Raw genomic sequence first — 22,226 nt, forward strand, 5'->3', positions numbered from 1 at the left:
AGAGAGCAGGCAGCTTCAACAAAGTACATACCATGATAGCGCAAATGTGTCACGCGAGATTGAAATCAATGATCCTGCATTTGTATTGAATTATGGACAAGGTCCCAAGTGGCTTCCCAGCACTGTTGTGGCCAAAAAGGGGAGCAGGGTGTTTCGGGTCAAACTTTCAAATGGTCTCATTCACCGGAATCACTTGGCCCAAATCAAACTCGGATTCATGGACTATCCTGAGCAACCCACCTTGGACCCTACCTTTTTTGATCCCCCAACATACACACCAGTGGCAACCGGCACCACGGTTGACCACGAAGCAGAACCCATCATCCACAGCAGCCCAGCAAGGCCAGCTGCACAACAGCCCAGCGAGGGCCCAACAAATGATCCAACAATACCAGCTTTCACACCGAGACGATCAACCAGGGCAAGAAGGGCCCCAGATCGACTCACATTGTAAATAGTTACACTATTGACTTTGTCGGGGGGGGGGGGGGGGGGAAGGGTTGTTATATATGTAAAGTGGTATTTACTCTGTACAGCCACCAGAGGGCTCATCCCCTGGAGTCCCAAGGGATCCCATAATCCCTTGGGAGCACAGGTATTTAAGGAGGCCTCACAGATTGGAGGTTGGAGAGGCACTCTGGAGACCTGCAATAAAAGACTAAGGTCACACTTTACTTTGAGCTCAGTGTTCCGTCTGACTCTTTCTTCATACATAATAGTGGTAACTTCCTGCGCGTATGCACATATAAACCGCCCCACTTCAGCCACTTCTACAGAGATGGAGGAGCAGGAGGGAAGGCAGCATGCCAGGCGCTTCAGCGATGAGGTGAGTGAGGCCTTAGTCAACACAGTGGAGAGGAGGTGGTCCTCACTCCATCTTGCTAGGGGAGCCAGACCACTCCCACCTGTGTTTAAGAGGCTGTGTAGAGACATAGCGCAGGAGGTCTCTGCTGCAGACACTGTGCACAGAACTGGCACTTAATGTCGGAAAAAGTTCAGTGATCTTACCAGATGCACCAGGGTGAGTACCATTCACATTTATGTATGCCTGCTTTCCTTCTAACTTGAATCTCACCCACTATACCAAGTCTTTCATGCATGTGGTCCCTCTCAAAAGTCCTGTCTGTGGGGTGGATTTCACAATGCATAAGTAAGATGAAGGCTTGTTTCTGCATTCATTGTCTTCTAATGATTGATGCACATAAACTCACTAATTTACATCCTTCCTCGCTATACACTACCACTGCTGCTATGGCTTTCAAAGATCACCTGCAACCCCTATGATACATCCCTCTAACCTCCTATCATTCATTCATGAAGCTCATGCAACATCAAAACAGATTGAATGGAAGCCACTGGAGCATTCCCACAGTCTGACCTGGTAAGCATATGTGCCACAACTGGAAAGTAACCCTTTCTGAACCCTTCCTATTTTTCTCTTTGCAGTCGAAGCACTCCCACAACAGGAGGGAGCAGCTGCGCACAGGTGGGGGGGGCCACCTCAAATACTAGAACTGAATGATGTTGAGGAACGGGTGTCGACCATAATTGGAGTAGCAGCTCGGGCAGTTGCCAGGGGCGATGTTGAGCCCCCTTCGGGTAGTGAGGGTGTGTAGATGGATAGGGCTCCTGAAGAGACTGCATTGAGTCGTATAATGAAGTGGCGGCAGCCCTTCAAATGAACATGTACAATGCCATCCTTCCTCATGTTACCCTGCCCTCTCCCCTGCTGCTTACCACATGTATTTTTGTGCTTGCAGAAGATCAGCCACAATCGTGCCAGGCTTCCCGGGATGCATCGACATCTGGCCATGGCGTTGATGATGAGACAGTGGAAACAACAAACATCACTGAGCTGCAGAGCCCATCAGTTGCCCCGTCTCCACACTCGTCATCTGGCAGCAATGAGATCTTTGAGGGGTTTTAGACCTCGAAGGCTAGTGGCCCCAGTCGGCTACAGCAACGCAGTGCGAGGGCAATCACGAGGGCCAGCTCTCCAGAGAGTGAGTTGGCAAAGACGGTGTGCTCAACGGCAGCCAGACATGGAACTGGACTTGGTGGAAATGTCCGGGGAAAACACAGGAATGCACCATGAGCTTATGGTTGAAGTGGGATGGCTCTCAGAGAGCATCGACGAGCTTACTGCAACTGTTGCAGAGGCAGCATCATGGACTGTCAATGCAATTCAGGTTTCCAGCGAGGCCATCATTGCCCATACACACAGGCTGGTGGTATTCCAGATTGCCCTTGAGTAGGTTGCGGCATTGCACGAATCGCAGGCACAAGCTACGCTTCAGCTTGGTGATGTGATGTGGTCAATGACTGCTGCCATCCTTTCTGTGTTCCCCACTGTCCAACGGGGAGATTACAGTGCTGAAGCAGACCAGCAAGTTGTGGAGACAGATCGTGCTATGGATGCAGAGGCCCAGCCCCGTTGGAGAGTCAGTGGCTCCCAGGAAATGGAAAGTGCTGCCCTTCCTCAGGATGACAGCATTCCGGCTCCCACCACTAACTCGCCAACCTAGCACCATACACTGATAACACCAGTGACTGCTTCCGCCGATGATGAGGTGCAGCAGTCCATAGCCGGGCCATCCAAGTAAAGAGTTGGTCCAGAGCGTCCTCAGATGCCAACTGCATTGTCTGCCCCCAACACAGCAGCCCTCTAGCAGCCTTGCTGTCAGCACTGAGGCCCCATTGAGGAGCAGCAGGGGTGGGAGGAGGCTGATGGGAAGTGGGGAGGGGGGAAATGTGGCACAATTTTCACCTCATGTGGAAATGCTGACATTGTAAATAGTTGTATCATAAGAAATGGGGTAGTTTGCATTGACTTGCTGCAGGAAGTAGTTTTGTGTTTATTTAGTTTTGCTTTCTTCATTGTATCGTTTTGGATGGTTGGGGGAGGGGGGCATTGTTCATTATTGATGTTCATTAAAATATTTCATGCACCTTCACCATTGGTGTCTTGTGTCTCATTCTAGAATTCAGTGTATATACCATCATGGTGACAGAGTCGCGAGTCAAATCTGCAACCCCACCTTCCCCATTCAAGCCAACTGCTGACGCAAGACTCTTGCTGCAGCTGCATTTCCACGCTGTCTCCCCTGTGGTTGTGGTGGATCTGTACTGGGTTTCTCACAAGGCTCATCTTAGTCATCCCCCTCCTCCTCCTCCTCCTGAGGTGCTCCTGCAATCCCCACTGGCAATGCCTGACCCCTCACAACGGCTAAGTTGTGAAGTATGCAGCACACCACAATGAATTCGGACAACTATTGAGGGGAGTATTGAAGGCTGCCTCCAGAGCAGTCCAGGCATCGTAAGCACTGCTTGGACATGGCAATTGTCTGTTCGATAATGTTGCGGGTGGCTTTCTGTGGAAAAAATGGTCAAAAATATACCAAAATGTGCATAGGACCCTTAGGGTAATTTTTGTCTTCACCACTTGGGCAGAAAACTGGCAGGAAGGATCGCCCACCTGTTACAGAAACTGCCTGATGAAACTTCCATTGATTACAAGTGACGAAGACAACAAGTATTCCCTCTATCTCAAGATTGTTAACCAGGAAGATTGTCATTGTAGCACTGCTCGGCTTCTGTGGTGGGGTTCTGGAGAGGGGTCTTGAGCCAGGTGGCCAAGCCATAACCTTTGTCCCCGATCAGCCAGCCCTGCCCTTGTCTTTGTCGCTGAAACATTCGTGACGTACTGCTCTCATGCAAGATGAAAGCATCATGTACGCTCTCTGGACAGCTGGCATTACACTTTGAGGATGCGCTGCGTGTGGTCGCAGACCAGCTGTACGTTTAGGGAGTGGTATCCCTTTCAGTTTCTGACGACCTCTGCGTTGTGTAATGGTGCTCGCAAGGTGACGTGTGTGCAGTCAATGGCTCCTTGAAACTTGGGGAAGCCTACTATTCTTCCAAGGCCTACATCCCTCTCATTCTGGCTCTCCCTACTCATTAGGAACTTTATGAAGTCCATTCTGCGTGCATCCAGTGCCCTTGTAACCTGGCAAATGCAGACGTGTGCAGCATGCTGAGAGATCCTGCATATGTCCCTTGCTGCTGCCACAAAGGAGCTGGAGGCATAGACAGTCATCACCCCGGTCACTTTCACCTCGACAGGTGGTGCAGTCCTGTTGCTGCTGGTAGGTTGTAGGTCTACCTGTGTGAGCTGGCACATGTCTGTCAGCACTTCTTTTCGGAAGCGCAGCCTTCTAATGCACTGCGCCTCAGAGACATGGCCATGTTCCCTGTAAACCCATGGGGTGTAAGGCCACTCTCCCCATATGTCTGTGGCCTCTTCGAATCCGTGGCCCAACATGTCCAAGAACCCTTCGTCCAGCTTGAAGCCGCCTGCCAATAGCAACCAGCATCATATGCTGGCGAACTAGCATTGCCCCCATTGAAATCTCTCACTGACTTTGTAAGGGAAGTGTCATGGCATATAAAAGTGCCGTTTGGAACTCGGAGCCTCGCGCAGCATTCTGCGCACAACCGTAGCAGTCACTGACAACTGCGATATAAGATCCTCCAGCCTCCGTTTAAATATGCCACCAATAGTGCCTGCTGCCCCCTGCGACCACCTGGTTTTTTGAGGCGGGGGTTAAATGAGGCGTTAAGGCTGAAAGTTCCATCCGGGGCGCTAGTGTAGCCTTGTAGGATAACGTCATAATCACATTGAAAATGGAGGGCGGAGCGGTAAGATTTTGCACCGTTGCAATCCAATAGCCAAATTTTCCGGCCAGCACTAAATCCTGGATGCCTGGCACCATGCCCAAAAACCGCCAGGGCACTAAACGAGGTGCAAATTATCCAAACATCCAGCCCATAATCTCACGATAAGTGGTTGGCCATTTAGGACTGAGATGGGGTGAAATTTCATCACTCAGAGTTGTGCATCTTTGGAATTTTCTACCCGAGAGGGCTGTGGATGCTCAGTAGATGAGTATATTTAAGGCTGAGATCAATAGATTTTTGGACTCTTAAGGAAATCAAGGGATATGGGGATTGGGTGGGAAAGTAGAGTTAAGGTCAAAAGGTCAGCCATGATCTTATTAAATGGCAGAGCAGTGTTAAACACAGATTAAACAAAGTCAACATGGATTTATGAAAGGAAAATTGGGTTTGACAAACATACTGGAGTTTTTGAGGATATAACTGAAAGGTTACTGCACAAGATAAAAGTTCACGAGGTTAGGATAATATATTAGCATGGATAGAGGATTGCCTAATGAACAGAAAATAGAGTCGGGATAAATAGTTCATTCTCTGGTTGGCAACCAGTAACTAGTGGGTGCTGCAGGGATCAGTGCTGGGATCCCAACTATTTACAATCTATATTAATGACTTGGAAGAAGGGACTGAGTGTAACGTAGTCAAGTTTGCTGACGATACAAAGATGGGAGGAAAAGCAATGTGTGAGGAAGACATGAAAAATCTGCAAAAGGACATAGACAGGCTAAGTGAGTGGGCAAACATTTGGCAGATGGAGTATAATGTTGGAAAGTGTGAGGTCATGCACTTTGGCAGAAAAAAGATCAAAGAGCAAGTTATTATTTAAATGAAGAAAGATTGCAAAGTGCCGCAGTACAGCAGGACCTGGGGGTATTTGTGCATGAAACGCAAAAGGTTAGTATGCAGGTACAGCAAGTGATCAGGAAGGCCAATGTATCTTGGCCTTTATTGCAAAGGGGATGGAGTATAAAAGCAGGGAAGTCTTGCTACAGCTATATAAGGTATTGGTGAGGCCACATCTGGAATACTGCGTGCAGTTTTGGTTTCCATATTTACGAAAGGATATACTTGCTTTGGAGGTAGTTCAGAGAAGGTTCACTAGGTTGATTCCGGGGATGAGGGGGTTGACTTATGAGGAAAGGTTGAGTAGGTTGGGCCTTTACTCATTGGAATTCAGAAGAATGAAAGGTGATCTTATCAAAACATATAAGATTATGAGGGGGCTTGACAAGGTGGATACAGAGAGGACGCTTCCACTAGTGGGGGAGACTAGAACTAGAAGGCATGATCTTAGAATAATGGGCTGCCCATTTAAAACAGAGATGAGGAGAAATTTCTTCTCTCAGAGGGTTGTAAATCTGTGGAATTCATTGCCTCAGAAAGCTGTGGAAGCTGGGACATTGAATAAATTTAAGACAGAAATAGACAGTTTCTTAAATGATATGGGGATAAGAGGTTATAGGGAGCAGGCGGGGAAGTAGAGCTGAGTCCATCAGATCAGCCATGATCTTATTGAATGGCGGAGCAGGCTCGAGGGGCCGTATGGCCTACTCCTGTTCCGATTTCTTATGTTTTTATGTGATAGATAAGGGAGAACCAGTGAATGTAGTGTATTTGGATTTTCAGAAGGCCTTTTACAAAGTCCCACATAGGAAGTTAGTGTTCAAAATTAAAGCATAGGATTGGGGGTAATATAACATGGATTGAAAATTGGTTAACTGACAGGAAACAGAGAGTAGGAATAAACGGATGTTTTTCGGGATGGTGGGCAGTGATTAGTGGGGTACCACAGGGATCAGTGCTTGGGCCCCAGCTATTCACTATATATATAAATAAATAAATGATTTGGCTGAGGGAACCAAATGTAATATGTCCAAGTTTGCTGACGACACAAAATTTGTATAAAACCCAACATTTGAATGTCATTTTTCCCCCAAATCCTTTCTGTGAAAAAATGGTCCAAAAAAATCCCAAAATGTGCATATATATATATATATTGAAAATTGTACATTGGACTCTTAGAGTAAGTTTTGTCACCATCACTTGGGCACAAAACCGGCGGGGAGGATCGCCCACCTGTTGCAGAAACCACCTGATATTCATTTCCACTGATTTCAAGTGGTGAATACAACAATTATTCCCTCTATCTCAAGACTGTTAACCAGGAAAACTACAGGAAGAAACGACAACATTGCTTTGAGAGCATTCGTAATAAGGTGGATGAATTGACTGTGCAGATAGCTTTTAACGGATATGATGTAATTGGGATAACGGAGACATCGCTCCAAGGTAACCAAGGTTGGGAACTCAACATCCAGGGGTATTCAATATTCAGGGAGGACAGACAGGAAGGAAAAGGAGGTGGCGTAGCGTTACTGGTTAAAGAGGAGATTAACGCAATAGTAATGAAGGACATTAGCATGGATGATGTGAAATCTATATGGGTAGAGCTGCGAAACACCAAAGGGCAGAAAATGTTAGTGGAAGTTGTGTACAGACCGCCAAACAGTAGTAGGGAGGTTGGGGATGGCATCAATCAGGAAATTAGAGACGTGTGCAATAAGGGTACAGCAGTTATCGTGGGTGACTTTAATCAACATATTGATTGGGCTAACCAAACTGGTAGCAATACTGTGGAGGAGGATTTCCTGGAGTGTATAAGGGATGATTTTCTAGACCAATATGTCGAGGAACCAACTAGAGAGCAGGCCATCCCAGACTGGGTCTTGTGTAACGAGAGAGGATTAGTTAGCAATCTGGTCGGGTGGGACCCCTTGGGGAAGAGTGACCATAATATGGTAGAATTCTTCATTAAGATGGAGAGTGACACAATTAATACAGAGACTAGGGTCCTGAACTTAAAGAAAGGAAACTTCGACGGGATGAGACGTGCATTGGCTACGATAGACTAGAGAATGATATTAAAGGGTTGACGGTGGATAGGCAATGGCAGACATTTAAAGATCACATGGATGAACTTCAACAATTGTACATCCCTGTGTGGCGTAAGAATAAAAAAGGGAAGGTGGCTCAACCGTGGCTAACAAGGGAAATTAGGGAAAGTGTTAAATCCAAGAAAGGGGCATATAAATTGGCCAGAAAAAGCAGCAAACCTGAGGAGTGGGAGAAATTTGAAATTCCGCAGAGGAAGACTAAAGGTTTAATTAGAAGGGGGAAAATAGAGTATGCAGGGAACATAAAAACTGATTGCAAATCTATAGATAAGTGAAGAGAAAAAGAATAGTGAAGACTAATGTAGGTCCCTTGCAGTCAGAATCAGGTGAATTCATAATGGGGAACAAGGAAATGGCAGACCAATTGAACAAATACTTTGGTTCTGTCTTCACTAAGGAAGACATGAATAACCTCCTGAAAATACTGGAGGACCGAGGGTCTAACGAGAAGGGAGAACTGAGGGAAATCCTTATTAGTCAGGAAATGGTGTTAGGGAAATTGAAGGGACTGAAGGCCGGGCCTGATAGTCTGCATCCCAGAGCACTTAAGGAAGTGGCCCTAGAAATAGTAGATGCATTGTTGGTCATTTTCCAACATTACATGGACTCTGGTTCAGTTCCTATGGATTGGAGGGTAGCTAATGTAACCCTACGTTTTAAAAGTAGGAGAGAGAAAACAGGGAACAACAAACCAGTTAGCCTGACATCGGTGGTGGGGAAAATGCTGGAATCAATTATTAAAGATGTAATAGCAGCGCATTTGGAAAGTAGTGACAGGATCGGTCCAAGTCAGCATGGATTTATGAAAGGGGAATCATGCTTGACAAATCTTCTAGAGTTTTTTGAGGATGTAACTAGTAGAGTGGATAAGGGAGAACCAGTAGATGTGCTGTATTTGGACTTTCAAAAGGCTTTTGATAAGGTCCCACACAAGAGATTAGCGTGTAAAATTAAGGCACATGTTATTGGGGATAATGTACTGACATGGATGGAGAACTGGTTGGCAGACAGGAAGCAAAAAGAAGGAATAATGGTAGGCAGTGACTAGTGGGGTGCCACAGGGTTCAGTGCTGGGACCCCAGCTATTTACAATATACATTAATGATTTAGACGAAGAAATTGAATGTAATATCTCCAAGTTTGCAGATGACACTAAGCTGGGTCGCAGTGTGAGCTGTGAGGAGGATGCTAGGAGGCTGCAGAGGGACTTGGACAGGTTAGGTGAATGGGCAAATACATGGCAGATGCAGTATAATGTGGATAAGTGTGAGGTTATCCACTTTGGTGGCAAAAACAAGGCGGCAGATTATTATCTGAATGGTGAGATTAGTAAAAGGGGAGGTGCAACGAGACCTGGGTGTCATGGTACATCAGTCATTGAAGGTAAAGGCATGCAGGTACAGCAGGCAGTATCGAAAGCAAATGGCATGCTGGCCTTCATAGCGAGGGAATTTGAGTATAGGAGCAGGGAGGTCTTACTGCAGTTGTACAGGGCCTTGGTGAGACCACAGCTTGAGTATTGTGTACAGTTTTGGTCTCCTAATCTGAGGAAGGACATTCTTGCTATTGAGGGGTGCAGCGGAGGTTCACCAGACTGATTCCCGGGATGGTAGGACTGACATAGGAAGAAAGATTGGATCGACTAGGCTTATATTCACTGGAATTTAGAAGAATGAGAGGGGATCTCATAGAAACATAAAATTCTGACGGGATTGGGCAGGTTAGATGCAGGAAGAATGTTCCCGATGATGGGGAAGTCCAGAACCAAGGGTCACAGTCTAAGGTAAGGGGTAAGCCATTTAGGACCAAGATGAGGAGAAACTTCTTCACTCTCACAATTGTGAACCTGAGGAATTCTCTACTACAGAAAGTTGTTGAGGCCAGTTCGTTAAGATATATTCAAAAGGGAATTAGATGTGGCCCTTACGGCTAAAGGGATCAATGGGTATGGAGAGAAAGCAGGAATGGGGTACTGAAGTTGCATGATCAGCCATGATCATATTGAATGGTGGTGCAGGCTCGAAGGGCCGAATGGCCTACTCCTGCACCTATTTTCTATGTTTCTATGTTGCGATAGGTTTGGTGCAACACTTAGTTTTTAGCTGGCTGTTCAACTCCCTGTGCACAATGATTGATTTTGAAGGAGCAGCCACCAAACCAGAACCTAAATAAAAATGCTAATTTTTAAATCACATCAACTCTATAGTCAAGTTCTACATAAATTCTTAAGCAACATTATTAAAATATCTATAATTGTACATGAAGGACAGAATAAAAATAACTAGTTGTAGCATTAAATCAGAGATGCAAGTTATAAATGGGCTAAATTGAATAGGTGACACATTCTTTCTTCATTTAATTTCTTTTTCTTTCCATATTTATTTTACTCCCCTACTTCTATGTCTTTCCACACCAAACACTTTTCCTAGACTGACCGGGAAGGCACATAGCCTGCTTCCAAGTTTGAGATGACACTAATTAGGAGGCACAGTAAGTTACGTGGATCGGAGCAGTAAGTTACAAAATGATATGGACCTACTAAGTGAGTGTGCAAATGTGAAGTCATCCACTTTGAATCTGAGAAAGACAAATCAGAATATTTTCTTGATGGTGAGAGACTAGGAAGTGCGGAGGAGCAATAGGATTTACGTGTCTATGTACATAAATCACCAAAAGCTAGTACACAAGTACAAAAGTAATCAAAAAGACTAATGGAATCTCAATTTATCTCAATTCAAAATTAAGGAAGTTATGCTTCAGTTATACAGAGCCATGGTCAGACCCCATCTGGAGTACTGCCTTAGGCTTTAGGCATCAAAACGCAGGAAAGATATATTCGCCTTGGGAGGGCCATAATGTAGATTTGTAAAATGCCTTGGGCTGGATTTTCGGCTTTGATGATTTCAGGACGGTAATGGCGGCAGGGCGGTAAAGTTTGCGCCCGGGAATAGTTTGTGTCGTGGTCATCAAAATTGAGCAGCTGGGACCTAAGTCTGGGGCGCAGCACAAAGGGAGGTGTTATACAGCTCTCTTGGGTGTTAGCAAGGGAAAATCCCAAGCTAAAGAGCAGGACCGGGAGCACTCTGAGAGTCGTCTGGGGAGAAAAACCCTCAAAAACATTCTCAATACATAGCCCACACCACCACAACATAAATTAATTTAAAAAAAATTTAAAGAAAAAACCTTAGGACTGCATTACTTACCTCTCTACAGTCGGTATAGGTTCTGTTGTGTCCTTAGATGCTCTAACAATGACTCCACGAGGCAGTGTGTTGTACTTGAACAGTAGTGACCTTAGTCCTTTATTAGTTAACTCCAGAGTGAGGATCACACCTGGTGGCCTGCCTTTTATACTAGGCTAGGCATACCTGTACAGGTAACCTACTAGCCTCCCACTGCTGTGCCCTCTGGTGGCACACCTTAAGCTAGTACCAACAGTAGCCATGTAGGATACATGACATCACTCCCCCCTGAACCCTCCGTGTAAATTGCCCCTGCATTAACTGTGCTCTGGGCTTAGCTCCATATGGGTTTTGTCTGGTAGACCTCTGGCAGGCCAGCTCAACCTTGGGTGGGTAGTGGGTGCAGTAGCATGCTGGTGGTTGGTGTGTGTTTGTGTGTGTGTGTTCCTGACCACTCCATTCTCCCCCCGCCCCTTCCCATATTGGTGTGGCGGGGGCCCCTAACATTTATGTACATTCAAGTTCAGGTAAGTGGGTTTTGCGGTTTTTTTTGTGGTTCCGTGATGCGACAAGAGCGTTAGATGCCTTGAAGATGCGGTAACCGGTCTGTGAGGACGAGCTAGTTCTGGAGCTGCTAGGTGGTGTCCCTGCAGTCTGGTGGTGGCTCAGTGCCCAGTACTGGCAGTGGGGAGCCGGTTGGCTTGCTTAGCCTGCTCTCGGGGCTGTTGCCATGGACCCTAGCGTCAGGCAGGTTCACAGATGTCCCGGAGGAGCTGTTGTCTAGCAGTGCACAGGGAACTGCTGACTCGCTGGCCTGAGCGTCGCTTGGTTTGAAATCCTGGCTGGTGCTTGTTTCCTCTGGGGGAACAGTGGTGAGTGACCCTACATCTAGGGGTATGGCCTTGGTGCAGTCTGCTCTTTCAGGTTACCTGAGTGATGGAGCCGACCCAGGGCATGGTATCACTACCATTGCCATTGCCCTGCTGTGGTTGCTTGCTTTGCAGGTCGTGTGTGTTGGATGCTTGTGGCCACACTTCGTGGTGCATAACTCTCATCCCCGGGACGCAGGCTACAGCATTGGGTAAGCTCGCAGGACCTGTGTGCACCCGATGGGTGTCTGCCCACTGCATTGGCTGCGTGCAGTGGGAATCCTGCATCGTACAGCTTTTCCTTACTTATGATGGACACTCTGGAGGTCCGATCATGATCGCGCGACTTTTCCTCGCTGGTTGCATGGATACAATTCCGATTATCAGTTACACATTTTACATTGACAGTTTCACGCTTTACATAATCTGTTACACCTTTAGTCTCCAACTTACAATTACTGTTACATTGCTTAAATGTGTGGAACTGTCCCTTTAATTGTAGTGGGTTGCAGGCCTCCTTTACCACAATTCGCTTCTCCGTTTGCTGCCACGTGTTGCTCCATCAGCGCTGCACCTCGTGGTCTGGCCACGGCCATCTTTGTCTTCAGCGCATCACCTCGTGGTTTGGGCGCCATCTTTCCTTCGTCCACAATGTTGACTGCGGCGATCCTCTTCTCCCCGGGTTCTGCCTTCGCAGTTGGGAAGACGCTGCTAGATCTGATTTTCTCCCTCCTGAGTCCTGCCACTGGAGCCTGGAAGGTGCGTTCAGGTCATCTCAGCTGGATCATCTCCATGCAGTCGTGCTGAGCGATCTGTGTCTCGGGTGCCGTGCTGGTCAGCTCACCGGTGCTGGGTCCACCCTCAGGTGAGGGCTTGCTTTGCCTCTGAGTGCAGAGGGCTTCAATCGCTGGAGGGGTGAAGTCTTCCCACTTCCAATGGATCTTCTCCATCCACCTTCTGCGGAGCAGCGTTTGTCTATCACCTGCAACAATCCACAGAGGTAACTTGTGCACCGCGCTATCATGGAGTACCTTTTCATTCACACTACCAACGACTGGGATGATTTCATTGGTGTAGATGCGCAGCTTTGCCTGAACCGGGGCCAACTCGGGTCGTTTAGCCGGATTGTCCCATAGTCTTTCAAAAGCTCCTTGATTCATCACTGACTGCTTCGCCCTGTGTCCACTTCCATGAAGACTGGACTTCCCTCTATCTCGACTTCCATCTTCAGCGGGGTGCACTCATTGATGCAGGTAAACATGCTGTGTACCTCCCTGTGGGACTGGTCTGCCTCTCTGTCTAACAATTCATAATTCACGCTGGATTCATGGCCATCTGCAGACTCCTCATCGACACAGTGAGTCCTATTTCTCTTACACGTTCACTGGAGGTGGCCCTTTGTGTTGCAGCCTTTAAAACGGCACTGGTGAACCCTGTGATTCCCTCCGCAACGCCAGCATGGTGCTACTCGATTAGCCCCCCTCGGAGGACTCCGAGTCAAGGGACGCAGGGGCCTGTTCTCTCTTTCGAGAGGATTCGCGCTCAACAGTCCAGCTCCTGAACGGCGCCACTCTGTGCACAGTACCAGCCGGGTTTGAGTCCTGAGGGTGAGACATCTGCCTAGAGCCGCAGGTCGATGTCATGAATGACTGGCTCACAGAGATGGCCTTCTGCAGTGTGACTGTGGTATCCGCCGACAGTAGCTTGTGAAGAAGGTCCTCACGGCCAATTCCAAGACAAAAATGTCCCGCAGTGCTTCGTTGAGGTGGTGCCAAACTCTCATGGTGCCGCCAGCCTCCTGAGGTCTGCAGCATACTTCGCGACTTCCTGGCCTTCGGGCCGTCGGTGGGTATAGAACCGGTGTCTGGCTGTGAGGATGCTCTCCTTAGGCTTGAGTTGCTCCTGGGTCAGAGTTACGAGCTCCTTATATGACTTGGTCATTGTCTTCGCTGGTGGAAGCAAGTCCCTGATGAGGCCATAGACGCTCGCTCCACAACTGGTTAGCAGGATAGCGCGGCGCTTATCAGCCAGTGCGGCCGGGTCGTCTCCTGCCAGGTCATTTGCTGTAAAAAAAAGTGTTCTTACCTCTCCACAAAGGCATCCCAATCATCACCATCGGCAAACTGCTGCAACGTACCAAGGGTGCCATTTCCGCGTGAAAGTTCGTAATCTCGTCGCCAGTTGTTGTGCCCTTAGATGCTCGAACAATGACTCCACGAGGAATTGGGTTGTACTTGAACAGTAGTGACCTTAGTCCTTTATTAGTTAACTCCAGAGTGAGGATCGCACCAGGTGGCCTGCCTTTTATACTAGGCCAGGCACACCTGTACAGGTAACCTACGAGTCTCCCACTGCTGTGCCCTCTGGTGGCACACCTTAAGCTAGTACCAACAGTAGCCATGTAGGATATATGACAGGTTCCCCGCCCGATTTCCCAGACATTCACTGCGGGGCGCGCTGCGGGGCATACGGGTCAGGTGGGAGTCAAAAACTGCGCTGCTGTCACAACCAGGGGCGTTGCACATCAGCGCAGCTCTTCAAGGCAGTGCTGCTCCGCGCCACAGAAAAACAGGCCCCGGAAAACCCCTGCAGGGCACTGAAGGCTGACTGCCCACCCAGAAGACCTCACCGCTGCCATTGCCGCCGTTCCGGGGCAAAAAACAGACCGCAAAGGACCGTAAAATCCGCCCCTAAGCCTTAAAGGGTTAAATTGTGAAGATAGATTGCATAAACTTGGCTGTATCCTTTGGGTTAGAATTTCCTATCAGCCCGCCAGCGCCTGATTGCCACCCAAAAGACCGCTAAGATTGGGAAGAATATCGCCGGCAAAAACCTCCCCAAAAACATTTTTTAATCCACTGAGCGAAAAACATGGGCGTTGCATCCCCATTCTGGGCGAAAAAGTGCAATTTAGGGTCAATTGGGCGGTTCCTAAACAAAATGAGTGATCAATTTAAAAATCAATAAAAATTTACCCCGAGGCTACGGGTTGGGCCAAGCAGCAGAAAAATATAAATAATTTTTCGAAAACCATCACTTAAAAAAAAATCAAAAAAACATTCCCAAGACCATTTTAAACTAAATAAACACAACAGATTTTTAAAATAATTAGTAAAAAACAATTACTAACCTTTTTCTTGCAGAGGTACTCACCTACCGCCCAGCTCCGCTGATCCTCATGGGTGTTTTTTTTTCATACTCACCTACACCGCTGACCCAAATATCGCGCCAGGGCGATCTCAGGACAGTGCACGTTGGCAGTCTGCTCCCCAGCAGTACCTCGAAACCGCCGGTGTAACTCAGGTAGGGAATTTTCCGCTTACCTGATTAGCACCCACAATGGCCAATACCTCCCAGAAACCGGGCGATAAGCCATAGGAAATTTTAGTCCTTTGAATTTAGATGGTTATGGGATGGTCGAATCGAGGCATCTAAAATGATAACGGGGTTCAGTCGGGTAGATACAGAGAAATTATTTCCTCTGGTGGGGAAAAGCAGAACAAGAGGATATGATCTTAAAATAAGAGCTAGGCCATTTGGAGTGAAATCAGGAAGTTATTTCTCACACAAAGAGTAGTTGAAATCTGGAACTTGCTCTTCCAAAAGGCTGTGAATGCCTTGTCAATTGAAATTTTCAAGACTGAGATTGATAGGCAAGGGATATGGAACAAAGATAGGTAAATGGATTTCAGGTGCAGGTCAATCATGATCTAACTGAATGGTGAAACATGCTCAAGGGTTCACTTTTATCTCCGAATCTCCTAATCCTATGATAATCTGTGTAACAATTCTTTTCCTTGCTCTTGGGAAGAATCATTGCAGCTCGGCTTGGCATTTTCCTAAGGTTTTCCCCCCATTCCAGCTCCAGAAACAAATAATGAGGATATATTTATGAAGTTACCTCCTCTTGTACAAGAAAGCGATTCTCCATTTTGTTGATATTTCTTTTCAACACATCTGGTTTATGAATGACATAGAAGCCTTCTTCTTCCAAGACACGAGGGGCAATGTTTTTTGGAAGCTTACTGCTTAGAGCCACTAAAAAAAAAAGGAATTTGATATACCAATTTCTCAAATACACCTATCTCATAGTAAGAATTAATTTTTGTAGTAAAATGTTATAATAAAACAATACCCATTGTATATTATGATAATACCGTATAAAACAAATAAACTTTTTTTATGCTACCTGGTGATGTACTCGGGATGAAAAGGTTTTTTTGATTTTCTCCCTGTAATTTACGATTCGGATATTCAGCAGGTATCCTTTCAATTATATGTTCACTTAGGTAAAAGTCAAATTTGGACTTTTCTTCTGACATACTACCAGTAATTGGGATTTCACTCTCTGGTTCTTCCTAAACAAGAAAAACATATATATGAGCTTTAAAAGTAAAATCAATTATTTATCCAAGAATATTAAATTGTGCTCTTAATGACAAAATATACAAAATTAAAAGCAATGGAATTCACAATACCAGAATTTAACACAATTTGTACCACTTTCAGTTCAGATGTATCATGTTTATACCATGCAGGGATAGATCCCAAGAGTAATAGGAATGATTTTCCTCTGTAGCCAAAGGAAATGGAGCGCACTGGAAATACATGCCGCCCAGACCTATCCCAATGCGCCCACATTTCCAGTTTTGGCTGATATGCATTGAGTGAGTGTGCACTGAGTGGTGTCCTTTCATTGAGTGCACACCCACAATGGGGAGGACGTTCAACAACAACTTGCATTTATATGGTGCCTTTAGCATAGGAAAATATCCCAAGGTGCTTCGCAGGTGTATAATCAGTCAAAAATTGACAACAAACCTATGAAGGAGAAGGATGCTTAAAAGCATGATCAAAGAGGTGGGTTTTAAGAAGGGTCTTAAAGGAGGAGTGAGGGAAAGAGGCAGAGAGCTTTATTGAGGGAATTCCACAGCTTAGAGCCTGGACAGCTGAAGGCACACCACCAATGGTGCAATGAAGGGAGTAGGGAATATCTAAGAGGCCACAGTTGGAGGAACGCAGAGTCTCAGAGGGTTGCAGGCCTGGATGAGGTTACAGAGATAGAGAGGGCCATGGAGGTATTTGAACACAAGGATAAGAATTTTAAATTTGAAGCACTGATGAACCGGGAGCCAATATAGGTCAGTGAACACAGGGGTGGTGAGTGAGCATGACTTGGTCAGGGTTAGGAAAAGGGCAGCAGAGTTTTGGATGAGCTCAAGCTTATGGAGGGTGGAAGACAGGAGGCTAACAAGGAGAGCATTGAAATAGTCAAGTCTGGAGGTTAAAAAAAGCATGGATGAGGGCACGGGGTCATAAGCTCAGCTCAAGGTCAAATAGGCCACCGAGTTTGCGAACAGTTTGGTTCTGCCTCTAAAAAAGGACCATGGAGGGGGCTGGAATCAGTGGCAGAAAACAGAGTTTGTGGCATGGCCGAAGACATGGTCTTCCTAATGTTTAACTGGAGGAAATTGCGGCTCATCCAGGACTGGATGTCAGACAATCAGGCTGACAACACAGAGAGTGGAGGAGTCAAGACAGGTGGTGGTGACATATATCTGGGTGTTGTCAGTGTGCATGTGCAATCTAATGGTGTTGCCAAGGTGCAGTGTGGAAATGAGCAATAGGAGGGAGCCAAGGATAAATTCTTGGGGAACTCCAGAGGCAACAGTGTGGGGTAGGAACAGAAGCAGGAGATTCTTTGGCTACAACTAGATATGTAATAATGGAACCAGATGAGGGCAATCCCACTCAGCTAGACAACAGAGGAGTGGCATTGGAGGTGGATGGTGTGGTCGACCATGTCAAAGTTGCAGACAGGTCGAGAAGGATGAGGAGGGATAATGCACCATGGTCACTCACAGAGGATGTCATTTGTGACTTTGATTCAGACCACTTCAGTATGGTGGTAGATATGGAAAATTGATTAGTGAGGCTCAAACACGGAGTTGTAGGAAAGATGGGCACGTACTTGGCAGGCGACAACAAGTTCAAGGACTTTGGAGATGAAGGTGAAATTGAAGATGGGTGCTAGTTTATAGGGTCAGAGGGGTCAAGAGTGGGCTTTTTGAGGAAGGGGTTGGTGACAGCAGGTTTGAAAGGGAGGAATACATTGCCTAAAGATAGGTAATCTTTACTATGTTAGCTAGCATGGTGACCATGAAGGGAAACTGGGTGGTCAACAATTTAGTCAGAATAGGGTCGAGAGAGCAAAAGGTGGGGTTTATGGAGAAGCTGAGGTTGGAGAGGGCATGAGGGGAGATAAGAGAGAAATTCGAGAAAGATCCGGGTCCTGGCTAGAGCAAGAGGAAACCTTGGAGGAAACTAGGCTTTGTGGACAAGGAAAAGGGAGGAATTCTGCTCCAGCCCTTAATGGACTTCAGCAGCTTGAAGGGACAGTAATTTTGTGATTGGTTATCTGTTTTCCTTTTGGTGTCACTGCATTCTATCCCGGTTTATTTTTGCCTTCCTACATTTGTAATTTTTTTTATGTCATCTGACTATGTTTGCTCTAGTTTCATCCTGCTTTACTACCTTCTTTTGTGTGAACGAAGCCAGTTATGACTTGCAGCACTACAATGAAGAAGTAGATTGCCCTGCTTTGATGAGTAGACCATAGAGTACTTGCTTCAGGAAGTCCAGATGAGCGGTTCTAATTCCCCACTGTGATTGGAAGGTTCCCTGGGCTGTGGCCCATGACAGATGGTGGCTGACCAAATAAATGCCAGATAATATTCAGATAACTTGGCTGCAGTGCAAAATAAAATCAGATGGCCCCTCTCTCGAAGCAAGATATGCAGATGCACGGGCACCACTTCTCCATGTTCTGTATCAATTAGCAAGAGCATGATCTCTCCTACCCATGCCTTCCTTCATTATCTCTCTTTCCCATAGTTGTGAATGCCCTCCACTGTGCTCTTTCCATTAGCATTCCTAATTACTCGTTCCTTCAGCACAAGCATGCCTCAGGACAACTTCCTGAACTCTTTTTCATGCACAACCCCTGCATGCTGCACATTTCAGCCTTCATTGTCCTTAGAGTCCATTTTCATGCATGGACAAGGTAAATTTATGCAAGTCACCTTCTCTATCTGTTTCTTCTTTTTCAGAAGCCAAAGAAGCATTAAGCAGTCAGGAATAAGGGGCAGGGTTCATATGAACATGATCCTACCTTTGTACTTCATCCTCCTATAAGAAATATATCTACAGCACCTTGTCAGCTGGCTGACATGGGCAGCTCTACATTAAGTTGTTCTTTTTTATCCCCCCTCTTCTGTCTCTGCAGGTATGGCACATGAAGCTGAATGGAAAGAAGAAATACTAAAATAGGCAGTCTGGCACATTATACACCAAAGAAGGCACCATGGTGGCAGACAGTAGGGATAGAGACAGTACTTTACTATTAGGCAAATAAATAATTTCTGTGCAGATTTGTGTCCAGAAGCAAGCATCCTAACTAAGCAAAGAGGATGAATGTTGCTCAATTTAGTATACGTATTCGCTGCTCACAATGCAGTCTCTTCTACACTGGGGAGACTAAAGACAGATTGGGTGACCGCTTTGCGGATCATCTCCGTTCAGTCCTGAAATGTGGCCCCGAGCTTCCAGTTGCCTGTCACTTTAATTCTCCGCTCCACTCCCACTCTGATCTCGGCCTCTTAACACTGTTCCAATGAAGCTCAAGGTAAGCTCGAGGATCAGCACCTCATCTTTCTATTAGACACTTTACAGCCTTCTGGACTTAACATCGAGTTCAATAATTTCCGACCATAACTTTTGCGCCCATTTTTTTTCAGATGGCAGCTGATGATGATTCTGCTTTTCCCATTTACACCTCTTCTAGACCCATCTTTTGTTTATTTACTTGCCTCAATGCCATCCATCTTCTTTTGCTTTGTACAAGCATACCTTTTGTTACTGCACAAGATAAAAGTTCATGGGGTTGGGGATAATATATTAGCATGGATAGGGGATTGGCTAGCTAACTGAAAACAGAGAGTCGGAATAAATGGTTCATTCTAGGGTTGGCAATTAGTAATTTGTGGGGTGCCATAGGGATCAATGACTTGGAAGAAGGGACCGAGTGTAATGGAGCCAAGTTTGCTGACGATACAAAGGTGGGAGGAAAAGCAATGTGTGAGGATACAAAAAATCTGCAAAAGGACATTGACAGGCTAAGTGAGTGGCCAAAAATTTGGCAGATGGAATATAATGTTGGAACATGTGAGGTTATGCACTTTGGCAGAAAAAAATCAAAGAGCAAGTTATTATTTAAATGGAGAAGAATTGCAAAGTGCTGCAGTACAGCGGGACCTGGGGGTACTTGTGCATGAAACACAAAAGGTTAGTATGCAGTTACAACAAGTGATCAGGAAGGCCAATGGAATCTTGGCCTTTATTGCAAAGGGGATGGAGTATAAAAGCAAGGAAGTCTTGCTACAGTTATACAGGGTATTGGTGAGGCCATACCTGGAATATTGCGTACAGTTTGGTTTCCATATTTAAGAAAGGATATACTTGCTTTGGAGACAGTTCAGAGAAGGTTCACTAGGTTGATTCCGGAGATGAGGGGGTTGACTTATGAGGAAAGGTTGAATAGGTTGGGCCTCTACTCATTGGAATTCAGAAGAATGAGAGGTGATCTTATTAAAATGTATAAGATTATGAGGGGGCTTGACAAGGTGGATGCAAAGACAGGGGAGACTAGAACTAGGGGGCATAATCTTAGAATAAGGGGACGCCCATTTAAAACTGCGATGAGGAGGAATTTCTTCTCTCAGAGGGTTGTAAATCTGTGGAATTCGCTGCCTGAGAGCTGTGGAAGCTGGGTCATTGAATAAATTTAAGACAGAGATAGACAGTTTCTTAACCAATAAGGGAATAAGGGGTTATGGGGAGCGGGCAGGGAAGTGCACCCGAGCCCATGATCGGATCAGCCATGGTGGTATTGAATGGCGGAGCAGGCTCGAGGGGCCGTATGGCCTACTCCTGCTCCTATTTCTTATGTTCTTATGTTCATGTAATCACTCCTGCCTTCCACCCTATCACAGACCTTCCCTTTTGTTCTTTCCTCCCCTCCCCCTTTCCATGCCTCTGCATTTGCTTAAAATCTGTTAACATCTCTAATTTATTCCAGTTCTGCCAAAAGTTCGACTTCAAACATTAACTCTGTTTCTCTCCCCACCGATGCTGCCTGACCTGCTGAGCATTTCCAGCATTTTCTGATTCTATTTCAGAATACCAGCATCTGTAGTGCTTGGCTTTTATTTTGGATGAATGTAGCTGTTGGGAGAAAAGGAGGAAGATCTGATGTTGCTATGAAATTAAATCCAGGCTCACAAAAAGTAAAATCCCAGAAACACAGTATCCAGGTGTTGTTTCAGACTAATAGTTGGGGTCGTTGACGATCAGAATAGTGTATGACCACAACACCATATCAGTTTCGGACGAGGGAAGCATTTGACATTTAATAAGGTTTGTAATTGTAATGTTGGTTTGAGTTCCATTCAGAGGTACCATTTAGGAGTCCTAGCTAAACTGGCTCCCACACTGGAGAGAGAGAGAGAGAGAGAGAGAGAGAGAGGGGGGGTGGCGGTTCTCATTCAAGGTTACAGTTTGATTGGAAGCTCAGCAAGCCAATCCTCATCACAGAGAGCTCAAGGAGAGACCAGAGGTCAAGGTTTCGTCTTCCCCTCTCACTGGAAGAAACAGTCTGCAGGAGGTTTGAGTCTGGAACAGTCAGAGAGAGAAGCAGAAGGGGTCTTGATTTCTAATGTTCATGCCAGGCAGTTCAGTGATGGTGACTTGCAAAGTGAGGTAGGCCCACCTTAGACGAGATTGTCTGCATTATTTATTACTTTAATGTTATAAGGAATGATAGGAAATAGGTCAATCTTGCTGTAATAACTATAGTCTGTTCATACATATATTACAAGTAAAATAAACTAGCCTGTTAGTTTGCAATTGGCCTCACCTCACCAGAGTGCTTTTCAGTCCACCTTCCCAACAATAGGACAAACACATCAAAACATAGCACAAGAGAGCACAGACTATGAGCGGAGAGAGCACACACAATGAGCGGTCTTATAGTCATCAGCTCCATGTCATGCTACTGTTTAGCAAGATATTGGACAGTAAAAGTGACTCCTAATTGTATGGAATATGGGGTCTGCTTATGGAAATGACAGGTGACATTGAGCTGGAGAGAAGGTGAAAAGACAGTTTTGATTTTACCACGTCATGTAGCTGGTGCTGATTGTATGGAATGAACTGCCAAGGGAGGACATTGGGGCTGATTGTCTTGGCATGTTCAAGAGAGAGCTGGATAAATACATGAAGAAAAATTAATAAAGGAGTAGGAGAGATACTGTGGACTATCGTATATCCTCGACACCGGGACTGACCAGATGGACTGCAATGGTCTTTCCAGTCCTATGCTCCTAATCTTAGTCTTCACAGGTGTCTCTATGTCCAACTAGAATTGTATA

The 22,226-nt window shown here is 46.0% G+C and overlaps 1 protein-coding gene across 1 annotated transcript in view; it reads right to left on the reverse strand.

Annotated features, from left to right (window-relative positions):
* The window catches only part of LOC139255875 (protein CC2D2B-like), a 558,271-nt gene that overhangs the window by 406,887 nt on the left and 129,158 nt on the right, over positions 1-22,226 (reverse strand). Inside the window, exons 9-10 of the mRNA XM_070874046.1 lie at positions 15,929-16,097; positions 15,641-15,777 (exon numbers count right to left, since the gene is read on the reverse strand). Of these exons, the coding sequence (XP_070730147.1) occupies positions 15,641-15,777; positions 15,929-16,097 (306 nt within the window). The remainder of the gene's footprint in view (positions 1-15,640; positions 15,778-15,928; positions 16,098-22,226) is intronic.

This window comes from Pristiophorus japonicus, chromosome 3 (assembly GCF_044704955.1).
Source record: "Pristiophorus japonicus isolate sPriJap1 chromosome 3, sPriJap1.hap1, whole genome shotgun sequence".
Taxonomy (NCBI): Eukaryota; Metazoa; Chordata; class Chondrichthyes; family Pristiophoridae; genus Pristiophorus; species Pristiophorus japonicus.